At 34.9% G+C, this 12,644-nt stretch overlaps 1 protein-coding gene across 1 annotated transcript in view; it reads left to right on the forward strand.

Moving 5' to 3' along the window:
• LOC123668077 (lysosomal alpha-mannosidase-like) overlaps nucleotides 1-9,844 on the forward strand; it is a 51,007-nt gene extending 41,163 nt beyond the window's left edge. Inside the window, exons 28-29 of the mRNA XM_045601870.1 lie at nucleotides 242-362; nucleotides 9,554-9,844. Coding sequence (XP_045457826.1) covers nucleotides 242-362; nucleotides 9,554-9,680 — 248 coding nt within the window. The 3' untranslated portion in view covers nucleotides 9,681-9,844. The remainder of the gene's footprint in view (nucleotides 1-241; nucleotides 363-9,553) is intronic.
• Nucleotides 9,845-12,644: the final 2,800 nt, after the last annotated feature.

Here is a 12,644-nt window from a genome sequence, read left to right on the forward strand (position 1 = left end):
AATATCTATCTTATAACACACACACACGGTAAATAGATTGACTAGAAATTTTTTAAATGTATCATCGTAGTGTGCATATAGTCTGTAAATGTAAAGCAAAATTTTAATGAAAATAGCCGTCTGTTTTTTTATATATAACTAAGTCATCAAAAGGCAGTTATTTTAATATTACAAAACAGACAGTCCAATTTTATTTATTTGTGTTATAAAACACTAACTTACAATTTAACTATTAATAAAGGTACTAGAAGACATGAAAATCGAAATAGAAATAAAAGACACGAAATCAATGATACAGAAGAGTCACAAGATGAATCAACTACAGACGAGGAAGAAGATTACGACAATAGAAGAAAGAAGCGGTATGTTTTTATAATTAACTTTAATTTTTATCTGGGGAGTTGATTATTAGGAGGGTCCTGCAGGCCTAGCATGCGCGCGACGATAAAATTTTGTCTACCCCTTTTCTCGTATTATCTCTCTATGTCTAAAGTAGCTAACATGCGTGCACGCGATACTCTTCTCGTTACGTCAATAGAAGAGATAATCATTAAATTTTTTAATCTGTGATATTTATCTCTACGGGAGCTAACATGACATCGTAATTTTGTCGAATTTTGACGTTTTAAGAAGAGAAACTTCTCGTTTTCAATATTATCGACGAGAAAGACGATAAATAAAAAATAAATAAAACCGGGTGCCTATATTTTGTATACCATGGCGTTTCCCTATTATAATTATATAATTTCGGTATACGAAGAGCGGGAAGCGCGAAAAGTCGAGTGAAGTGTGCCATATAATGGCACAAAAAACGTATTTGCGCCCTGTTGCTTCTTATTCTAAAACAATACGTGATAGAATTACAATTATCTAATGTGCGACAAGATATAAAGCACAACACGAGCATATTGTTTTACATATATAATTAAATTCATTTACTTACGCCGTTTTATTTTCCATATTAGATTTTTAAAATTAGATATACACTTTTTATCTTAGCCAAAAGGCCGAGAACATTGTTAAATAAAACATGTGTCACTCGTTTGAAATTATACTGTGAATCCAAACGTTGGCTCATCCCGGTTTGGCACGATTGGTCAAAATTCAACCTTACGACATAAGAAATAAGAATGATATTCAGTTGTGATTATGGTTGATAATGTTTAATTTTTGAAATTCCTTCTTTATTAAAATTTCATAATCGAACGAATTACAAAGTGTTTTGAATTTTGGAAGTGATAGGCGAAATTTTAAGATTCTTATATTTCTTGTTTTTTAAATTAGTTTAATAGTTAGTTAGTTAGTGTTGTAAGTTAGTAATATTTAGTTAGTGTTTATATTCATTGTATATATAGTTTAGATTTCGATTAAAAATAGTGTATAGTTAGTTTTTTTCTTATTATTTGTTAGGACTTAGGTTTAGGTGTACAATTTTTACATATTGAGGCATAAAAATGTCTTTCAATAAAAAAGTGAGTGAAATATCGGAATCGGTCTACCCAGTGAAAAGATCTGAGGTAATACATTAAAAAAAATACACTCGAATTGAGAACTTCCTCCTTTTTTGGAAGTCGGTTGATGAAGGGAATTGTTTAGTAATTTAAAAGTACTCAATAAAAAATTAAATATACCAGTGTTGCGTTATAAAAAAATGGTATATTTTTTTGTAAGGGCAGCACGAGTTTCTCTACTCGACAAGGTGAAGTCCTTATAGGGCCTTATAGGGTAGGTTCCTTATAGGGCGTAGACACCCGCTAAAAACGGATTTTACGAAACTCGACCCCTAAAGGGATAAAACGGGGGTTAGAAGTTTGTATGAAAGTCCTATGTTTTTGAAGTAAGAGACTTGAAATTTAAAATGTATGCTCTATAGATGGTGAAAAGGTGTCCATATAATGTATCTTTAGAAATCACCTCCCTTTTGGGGTTAAAACAGGGGATAGTAGATTGACTCATTCATCACGAAATCTCCGAAACTATAACAGCTACAAATTTGACATTTGATAGGTAAGTTTCTTATAGGGCGTAGACATTCGCTAAGAATGGATTTTATGAAAATCGACCCCTAAAGGGATAAAACAGGGGAAATTTGTATGAAAGTCCTATGTTTTTGAAGTAAGAGACTTGACATTTAAAATATATGCTCTATAGATGGTGAGGAGGTGTCCAAATAATGCATCGTAATCTATATAATATATAAAAGAGAAAGGTCACTGATTCACTCATCACGAGAACCCAAAAACTGCTGGAGTGTCCATCCATCTAGGATGGATAAAGATGAAATTTGGCAGGAAGGTAGATTATAGTTAGTAGATTATAGTAGTAGAGTAGAGAGATTTTGCGATATTCCATCACTAAGAGGGTTTAATTGGGGTTGATAGTTTATATGAAACATATACAGTTATAAGTTCGTCGATAGGTTATTTATACTGCAGCCTGAAAATAAAATTAAAAATGTGGTGTATAGAGGTTTTATAAAAATAACTATTAAATTATACTAAATTGTGCCTTTTAAAAAGTTACTCTCTACTTAGTGTAATAAGCATTTCAAGTGACTGAAATAAAAAAATGCGTTAAACATCTTAATAGTAATGCATATCTTCATAACCACGCTGATGTAGTCGCGGGCAACAGTTAGTGTATTATAAAACAAAGTTCCCAAATTGTATGGAATCGATTTCCTCAAAATCTACTGAACGGATTTTCATGCGGTTTAAGAGGAAGGTTTACGGAACGGCTAAGCCGAACTTTGTGACACACTGATTTCAACGTGGACGAAGCCGCGGGCACAGCTAGTTATATATATATATATATAAAAGCGAAAAGTCACTCATCACGAAATCGACAAAACTATAACACCTACAAACTTAAAATTTGGCAGGTAGGGTCCTTATAGGACGTAGACATCCGCTAAGAACGGATTTTATGAAACTCGACCCCTAAAGAGGTAAAACGGGGGTTGGAAGTTTCTACGAAAGTCCTATATTTTTGAAGTAAGAAACTTGAAATTTAAAATGTATGCTCTATATATGGTGAGGAGGCGTTCAAATAATGTATCTTTAGAAAACAACTCCCTTTTGGGGTTAAAACGGGGGATGGTAGGTTGACTCACTCATCACGAAATCTCCGAAACTATAACACCTACATACTTGAAATTTGGCAAGTAGGTTTTGTATAGGACGTAAACATCCACTAAGAACGAATTTTAGGAAACTCGACACCTAAGAGGATAAAACGGGGGTCGGAAGTTTGTATGAAAGGCCTATGTGTTTAAAGTAAGAGGCGAAATTTAAAATGTATGCTCTATAGATGGTGAAAAGGAGTCCAAATAATGCATCGTAATCTATATATATAAAAGAGAAAAGTCACTGACTCACTCATCACGAGAACTCAAAAACCGCTGGATGGTCCATCCATCCAGGATGGACAAATATGAAATGAGGTAGATTATAGTTAGTAAACGTCCGCTAAGAACGGTTTTTTTGATATTCCACTGCTAAGGGCGTTTGATTGGGGTTGATAGTTTGTATGAAACATATACAGCAGCTATAAGTTCGCCTGCAAGGTTATTTATATTGCAGCCTGAAAATAAAACTAAAAATGTGGTGTATAGAGAGGTTTTATAAAAATAACTAATAAATTATATTAAATTGTGCCTTTTAAAAATTACTCAGCGTGATAAGCATTTCAAGTGACTGAAATAAAAAAATAATTTGCTTAAACATCTTGATAGTAATGCATATCTTCATAACCACGTGAAGTTAGTCGCGGGCAACAGTTAGTGTATTATAACAATAAGTCCCCAAAAGTGTATGTGATCGATTCCCTCAAAATTTACTGAACCGCTTTTCATGCGGTTTTACGAATGGAGAGAGGGCTTCAAGAGGAAGGTTTACGGAACGACTAAGCCGATTTTGATGAGATTTTGAGTTTTACTGGAAGTTTGCCGGGGAAAATTGTGACTCACTGATTTAAACGCGGGTGAAGGCGCGGGCACAGCTAGTAATTATATATAAATATATTGTTATATTGCGGAAAACCGGGATGTCTTGCGCGAACTCAGTGAGGCCTTTGTCCAGCAGTGGACTGACTGACTGACTTGATATAACGCTTAAACAGATAGTCGATTCCGTGTTCATCATCATCATCATCTTCACTTTAGCTTGATACAGTCTACTGCTGGACATAGGCCTCCGCAAGCTCAAGCTCCTCATGTGTGTTTGCCATAGTCACCACGGTGGGCAGGCGGATTGGTGACCGCAGGGCTGGTTTTGTCGCACCAAAGACGCCGCTGTCCGTCTTCAGCCTGTGTATTTCAAATCCAGCAGTTGGATGGTTATCCCGCCACCGGTCGGCTTTTTAAGTTCCAAGGTGGTAGTGGAACTGTGTTATCTCTTAGTCGCCTCTTACGACACCCACGGGAAGATAGGGGGCGGCTATATATTTTATTGCCGTAACAACACAGAGATTTTGTCCAAATGAAAGTCCAGTAATAAAATAAAAAATAAATAAAACAACTACCGCAGGTCAACTGGAAGAGACTTTTCTAGAGTTATCTCTACCGGCTTTCTACATATAAATTATATAATGTGTATAACGCCTGACTGAGCGCAGTAGTCAATGGTCGTCGTTCGGGCTACATTTGACGCCCGTTAGCAATAGTATTCATTCATTAGTTTTGTTTCATTGCATATTGGAAAATTACTAAAGTCGGAAACATCGACATTTTTTTTATTGTCCTCTTAACTTAAACACGCTAATACGCCAACACGCCAACATGCTAAAACTCCAACACGCCAATACGCCAACACGCCAACATGCCAACACACCAACACGCCAACACGCCAATGCGCCAACACGCCAATGCGCCAACACGCCAACACGCCCATACGTCAACACGCCAACACGCCAATGCGCCAACATACCAACACGCCAATGTGCCAATACGCCAACACGCCAACACGCCAACACGCAAATACGCCAACACGCCAACACGCCAACACACCAACACGCAAATACGCCAATGCGCCAATACGCCAACACGCCAATACGCCAATACGCCAACACGCCAACACGCCAATATGCCAATACGCCAACACGCCAACACACCAATACGCCAACACGCCAATACGCCATTACGCTAACATGCCAACATGCCAACACACCAACACGCCAACACGCCAATGCGCCAACACGCCAATATGCCAATACGCCAACACGCCAACACGCCAACACGCCAATATGCCAATACGCCAACTCGCCAACACGCCAACACGCCAACACGCCAACACGCCAACACGCCAACACGCCAATACGCCAACACACCAACACGCCAACACGCCAACACGCCAATGCGCCAACACGCCAACACGCCAATGTGCCAATACGCCAACACGCCAACACGCCAACACGCCAATGCGCCAACACGCCAACACGCCAATGTGCCAATACGCCAACACGCCAACACGAAAATACGCCAACACGCCAATACGCAAACACGCCAACATGCCAACACACCAATGCGCCAACAGGACAGGACGCCAACAAAAATAATAAACCTGTTTAATAACAAATCGTTATTTATGATATTTATAGGTCCAGGTCCGGAAGAAGCCACTTCGCCATCTAAGGACATCGTAGCAGGATAGGAAATTGACTTACCCTTTTTGCGCTTGATAAAGCTCCAAAAAAGTTTAGGGTTTGAAGACAAAGTTGTTTCCAGGCTATTCAAATACAATTTATAGTTTAGATTATGAAGCTCCCTGAGCAACTTAAAAGTAATTAAATCACGCTCTCTGAGCAACTTAAAAGTAATTAAATCACGAGGGTTGTCATTTTTACGATATTTAAATTTTTCATTGATGACTTTATCAGTGCTGCAGAAAACCATAGCGGATATTTACTAGACCGTGTCAGCAATCATAACTCGACAATTTCTTCTCCCAAGAATATTATACAGGGCACTTGTAATTTTGTCATAGTCAGCTTTGTAGAAGCGGAACCTAGCCCCAATACAAGATTCGAGGTTTTCCTGAAAGTTAATTTTAACGGAAAACTCAATAGGAGGGTGTAATGGTTCTATCCCGGAAAGAGGGTCCTTGCTTTCGCTCAATTGGGAGATAACCAGAGAGCTAATTACTAGGTCTAAAACGCGATTTTTATTATTTTTACAACGATTATACTGGGTAAGAGCATTTGATGACATTAAATCAGTAATCATGTTATTCAACAAATTATTCGTTGTTATCGGAGTCAGTGCAGGGCCAGTCGTCTAGCTCCAACACAGACCACCCAAGTTAAAATCCCCAAGAACGATTATGTTAAAGGAGCTAAGTTTATCAATAATATGATTTGCATTTAAAATGAAGTGTTCCAAGATATGTTTCTGTACCGGAGGGGGAATATAAACGGTGCAAATGTACAGATAATCAGTTTAACCATTGGTATTTAGCAGTTCAAGTTTAACCCATAAATCCTCACAGTGCGATATACAATTTATGTGGAGTAATTGTGAGATTTTTCCCAAATAGGAAGGCAAACATCTTAACCTAAGTGTATTGATATAATATATGATATGATATTTGAGAGCCAATTCATTGACGAAAGCAATCTATAAAATATTACGCTACAACGATCAATAAAATAAAAATATTCCAAAATCGAAAAAATGTATCTCTTTTCGTAGCATAACAGATGAGATAATATAAAAAAAATTGTCCTAACTGTTATGATAAAAATAAGACATAATAAATATTTATAATATTTTTATACAACTAGGTCGCCAAACAAGAGTACAGCTCACCTGATGGTAAGCGATTACCAGAAGCATTGCAAGCGTGTTGCCGACCTTACCCCGAATCTCCCCCAGGAGCTCTGGTCACTTTACTCACCACAGACACACAACAATCATTTATTTATACTAACCTATATAACCATTTATCCATTCCGTACTCTCAGTTATTTTATGATATTGAAAAATTAAAACGAAAAAGGTCCAATTAAAATAAAAAAATTACATTTACGTTGTTACATAGCGAGCAATGAACACTTTGTGATTGTCACAAACAAAAAAAACTGTATAATTATTATTTTATTTATTTATTGACAATTGACTTATATATAAAATTCTCGTGTCGTGGTGTTTGTAAGGTCCGTTTTTTTGGAAGAGTCCTAATTGGTAAACAAATATGGCGTACTTATGACCACAGAGAATTAGAGTATAGTGTAGCTTAGTGAAGTGACACAAAGAGCAAATGAATGAACAATATCAATAAGCCATAGACAAAGTAAAATTAATTTTACATCGAAATATTTAATGATACCATATTGCTGAAATTATTTCAAAAACTAATAATATATTAAATAATTTGGTAATAATTAGTAAAGGTACAGAATTACGAAAAAAAATATTAATCGAGCATCGAGCATAAAAGGCAACAAAGGGGACTGTCCATTTTGGCCCAAGGTGAACAGAATTCATACAAAAAAACAAATATACCAAAAATTTTCATATATTAAATCATGTTTATTCGTGAATTGCAGTTTTATCAATATAAACTGATGAAAAGTTTATTTAATAAGTATTTTAATTCATTAATTATATACTTCCAGTTTATTTTCGGTTGGTGATTTGATTACAACACGTTGCCAGTCTTAAACAAACAATTATTATTAACGAACAATCGATTTTAAAATATTTTTAAATCAAAAAAAAAAAAAAGAAAAAAAGTCTATAAAAGTGTCTTTATTAAAAAAAACATTTAACTTTGGTGAAAAATAAACTATTTTAGAAACATTGTTATTGACTAAATAAAAAGCAAGCAATTAATTATATTAAATTCGATTATCGATTTAATCGATTTATTTGTTTATTGAAAATATCATTTATTATGGCAGCCCTAAACTACAGACGCGTCGCGTCATACATTCATTTGACTTGCCTAATGCTTTCATACTTTCATAGTGATATAGCAACCTACTGAAAGGTTTTCCGTCAACTGAGAATTCATCACTACTGCGACGTAAAATACACAGTAGGCATATTCATAAGTAGGAAAATATATTTTGTATTTATTTTATATGTAAACAATAAAGGTCAGGCAGAGAAGCCATAAAAAAATATTATTGCAACTGCATGGTTGGTCGACGGACAGTAGGTTGCTGTGCCCATGTCATGAAATTATTTGGTTTTTGGGCTGAAAAAGGTTTCAAGATTTTATAAATCTACCTGCCTAGTTTTTAGATAACATTCTGTTAACGTACGAATCCGATTAGTAAAACAAAAATAACAAAACAATGATTTTTTATTTCAGAAACCTTCTTGTAATTATCCACAAAAAAACAAAAAATGAAACACCTGCATACAAAACTATATCATTTTTCTAATTCATACTTGTTAGTACTACTAACTTAATATATAATTATTATTCTCAGTGACTGTCCACTCGGGGCCGAAACCCCCATACAAAGTGGACAGTCCCCTATATATTTCGTTTATGTGATATGGTCGGTAAAAAAAGATGCCAAAAATAAAATTTACAACAAAATAAAGGGGCCGCCTGTGTCTAAAAAAAGTCGACCCTATTAATATTATTGTCACATTATTTGTATTTACTATGAATAAAAAACCTTGCGCCGGCGGCACACTCTCTCTAACATCTAAAAAAAGGACTAATAACATTGTACTCCACGAAGCTCTCATTGGGTAATCTTAAGTCTCATCCTAAAGTCTCAAATTTTTTTCCTGTGAACTACAGTAAACGTTTATGCCGTTTCTATGTGGTATACTTTAATATTATATGGGATAGCATTAAAAATGTTCAGGATGAAATTGATATTCAGAAATATTCATAATATAAAATAAAACCTTTACAATGAACACTTTACCATAAATGATTGACATTTGCAATATTTTGTAAGCATTTTTTTGTGCGCTCAACATAAAAAAAAGAAGAAAAAAAAAAAACAATTAATAACAAAATACAAATAAATAACAAATCGCTTTACTGTAATATTATTTAACAAGTTATAATTCGTGATATTTTAAAATATAGTTAAAGAACATGGCCTATTTTATCGCTCATGCTGTTCATTCACTTATACGTATTCACTTCTAAAAATATTATGACCACATCCCTATTTGCCTTATAAAAAAAGATATTGAAATGTCATATTCGAAAATATTAGTTATCTGTACTCTCGGAATTCGTATTTTGTAGTTTTTATGTGTTTAAAATGATAAATTGATATTTGTTTTTAGTGAAATAAATAGTAAATGGAGTTTTGCAAATGTCCGTAAGCTAATATGTTGTGAAAGTGAGTGATAAATGCGGAAAAAACGTGAATTACGATTGACAGCGGTTTGTTTACCAAATAGGACTTTTCCAAAAAAAACAAGATATACCCAGACTCGGGGTGGGAATCGAACCCAAAACCCCCTTAACAGAAAGCAACTGCACTACAAACTGCGCCAACGGGCTAGTCAAATTCACGGTATTATAGTATTAAAAAAAATCAACACATTTTTTATATTTTAAACTTTATTTTTTTAAAGAGCTGTCGAAGATCAACCTGAGCAGAGTGCCGAGCAAACTGAACAAGACTACATCATAACACTACGTCCAACTCAGATACGTACCTTCGTGATAATGTTCGAGGGGAAAAAAGATTTTACTTTATAAAACTTATAGCTATGTAAAATGTGTTAAGAATGTCATTATGTATTAAGTATATAATGATTATATACGAATCGATTATAGAATATACAGAAACAGAAGTCTGTCCTTATTACATTTGTATTAATCTTATTGTAATTGTATTATTTCAAATACAAACACAATACAAATATTCTTTATTGTACAACCAGAAATAATACATTTAACATCAAATATGCAAGAAAAAATAACAAAAAAAAAGAAATGTACAAAAGGCAGTCTTATGGCTGAGAGATCTCTTCCAGACAACCTTAAGAAAAAGGGAATGAATAAATAAATAAACATTTCACACTCAACGGTAGGACCAGTAGGATTTTCTCCTGTGTTGGGTCCGGAAACACACATAATACACAAGCACAATGCCCAGACCACGACAAACATCTGTGACGACATCTATCACGCGAAATATGAATGACTACGAACAGAAAAAATTGACGTATGCTACATCGCGCTATCAGAGTTTTCAAAGTAATTAAGTATATATATACAAGAACCCGACAACAACTGTCGGGGCGCAGTAGCCCGCCGGACACAACACCCGTCGGGTCTAAAAAAATCTCTCATTTCTTCACACTACACATCTATATAGCCGATACAAATGTCTGTCGTGAGCGGAGATCGAACCCGCGACCGCCAGCGTACGAGCTAGTGCTATGACCGCTGCGCCAACACATCGTCATAAATAAGAATAAAGCGGCATAGAGGTTTCGAGTACGTTTTAATTTGATTTAAACGATTGACTACTTCATTTTTTATCTTCCTCTACATGGGAAAGAGACCTGTCTCCAGAAGTGTAATATGACAGTCTGAACCAATCATAAATCACTTCTTTTAGAGGGTTTTACGGTTTTTAAAAATTGTCTCAAAAGGTAGTTAAGACAGTCTAACCAATACATCTGTAACTTGCGTGCGAGATAAACTTATAGGTTTAAGGTTCACTGGCTAACAGCTTGCTATGTTTGACAAATGAAGTGTAGGTTAATGGTGTTGCAGAAAAAACATATCAGAAACGTGTATTTGTTGGATACCGTTATCTGTCTGGATACGGTTACGTTAGAGTTAAATATCTGGGACTAAGATAAATAATATATTGTAAATTTATTTAAACTTTAATGATTATTCCATCTTTACTCATAATAAAATTATAAGTGGAAGTCAGTCAAAACTAATCCATTCTGTATTTTGAAGATTTTTTTAAATTTTTTCTATGGTTACTAACGTTTACATAGAAGTCAAAATATTTTTTTTAACTTTAACTATTAAATTAATTTGAATTTACAGAAATGAAAGCAAAAAGCTGACGTGACACGATTTAAGTCTATCCTACGAGCTAATACAGTATCTTTTTAATTATGAAACACAGTTTAATCCCCTTGGAAAAGTTGATGAAAGTCAAAATAAAAAACGTAACAAGTCTCGAGCACAGATTGTCTGAAATGAAAACGAAAAAAAAAAATCAATTAAATGCATTTATTTCTTTGCTAAAGATTCTTTAAACGTACTAGCTGCTGCACTTGATGCCTTTCGCACAGCGTTTACAAACTTAGGGCCTTCTTTAGCAAGAGTTTTAGTCAATTCTTTAACGTTCTTCTGTTGTTCTGAAGCTAGTTTCGTCAACGCCTGTTTAAATTGATCAATTTCTATATTGTTAGAATCAGCGACGTCTTCGAAAAGTTTTCGTGCTTTATCTTCTGTTACTTTAACACCGTCTACGATTTTTGCTAAAATTAATATTGTAACTATAGTTTTTACAATTTACTAATATTTCCTGAGATTAAGGCCAGCAGAATATATCATGCTCAAAATCTGGAGCAGCCCAACTGGGTTAGTACCTTGATATACTCTACTGAATACTGCTTGCAAGGAGTGTTGTATTCCTGTGGTGAGTATGGTCACCAGAGATCTTGAGGGGGGGGGGGGATTAGGAGTAGGGTTGGCAACGTGTTTGCGATGCTTCTAGTGTTGTAGTCATCTATAAGCTACGGTGATTGCTTACCAAAATGTGAGTCGTACGCTACATTTTCGACTTAGTAGTATAAAAAAATGTAAAAGGTCATAATATGGTAAAATCGATGAAAGCTTAGAACCTAAGTAAGAGGAAATTCTACTTCAAGAATTTGAAATCACAATCAAGAAACACCATGGCAAACATCTATAGGACCTTTACGAGCAATTACAATGGGCAAGGGTTGAATTCACCACCGCTGCTGTTCTAGCTCCATAGCTTGTCAGTGATCCCTGCTGGCGTAATGAACATCGATTAATAAATTACCTAACATTTAAAGAATCAAGACGCGATGTTAAACAAACCAGCAAAAGAAGTGGTTCCACCACTTCTATTGTAAGTGCGAAATTCGCGAGGATTGAAGGATAGACAGATGGATGGTAAGGCTTTAGATTAAGAACCGTCGAATTATATATGCTCAAAATTTAACCGTTTATCGGCGTAATTTGGTTACAAAAAAAAATAACCCTAACCTATCTAACTTCAAAATGCGGTTCTTAATCTAAAGCCTAGCCTTGATGTATAAGTAGATCGATGACTGGAGGTTGGTTACTCTTTCACGCAAAATAACACTGAAATTATTTTAATGAAACTCGGTACATTGATAGTTAAATCAAAGATGACACTTGGCCACTTTTTCCGATATTCATATGAGATCGGAACTTTTGAGGTACGAACCCGCGATAAAAACTTAATACACAGAAATATTGCCATAATTACAATTGGAAAACTATCTTCAAAACGGATCTACTCACAGTCTTTCATCCATTTGATAAGATTGTCGACAGAATTTTGTCGATCTCGTTTCAATTTGTTAAAAGCTTCTTCCATTTTTTTACAGATCCATTATATTACAGACCAAAAAACAATAATTTACAATTGATACAAGACTTCGTTACCAAATTTATAGAAAAATATCATAATAA

Source organism: Melitaea cinxia, chromosome 30 (genome assembly GCF_905220565.1).
Source record: "Melitaea cinxia chromosome 30, ilMelCinx1.1, whole genome shotgun sequence".
Taxonomy (NCBI): domain Eukaryota; kingdom Metazoa; phylum Arthropoda; class Insecta; order Lepidoptera; family Nymphalidae; genus Melitaea; species Melitaea cinxia.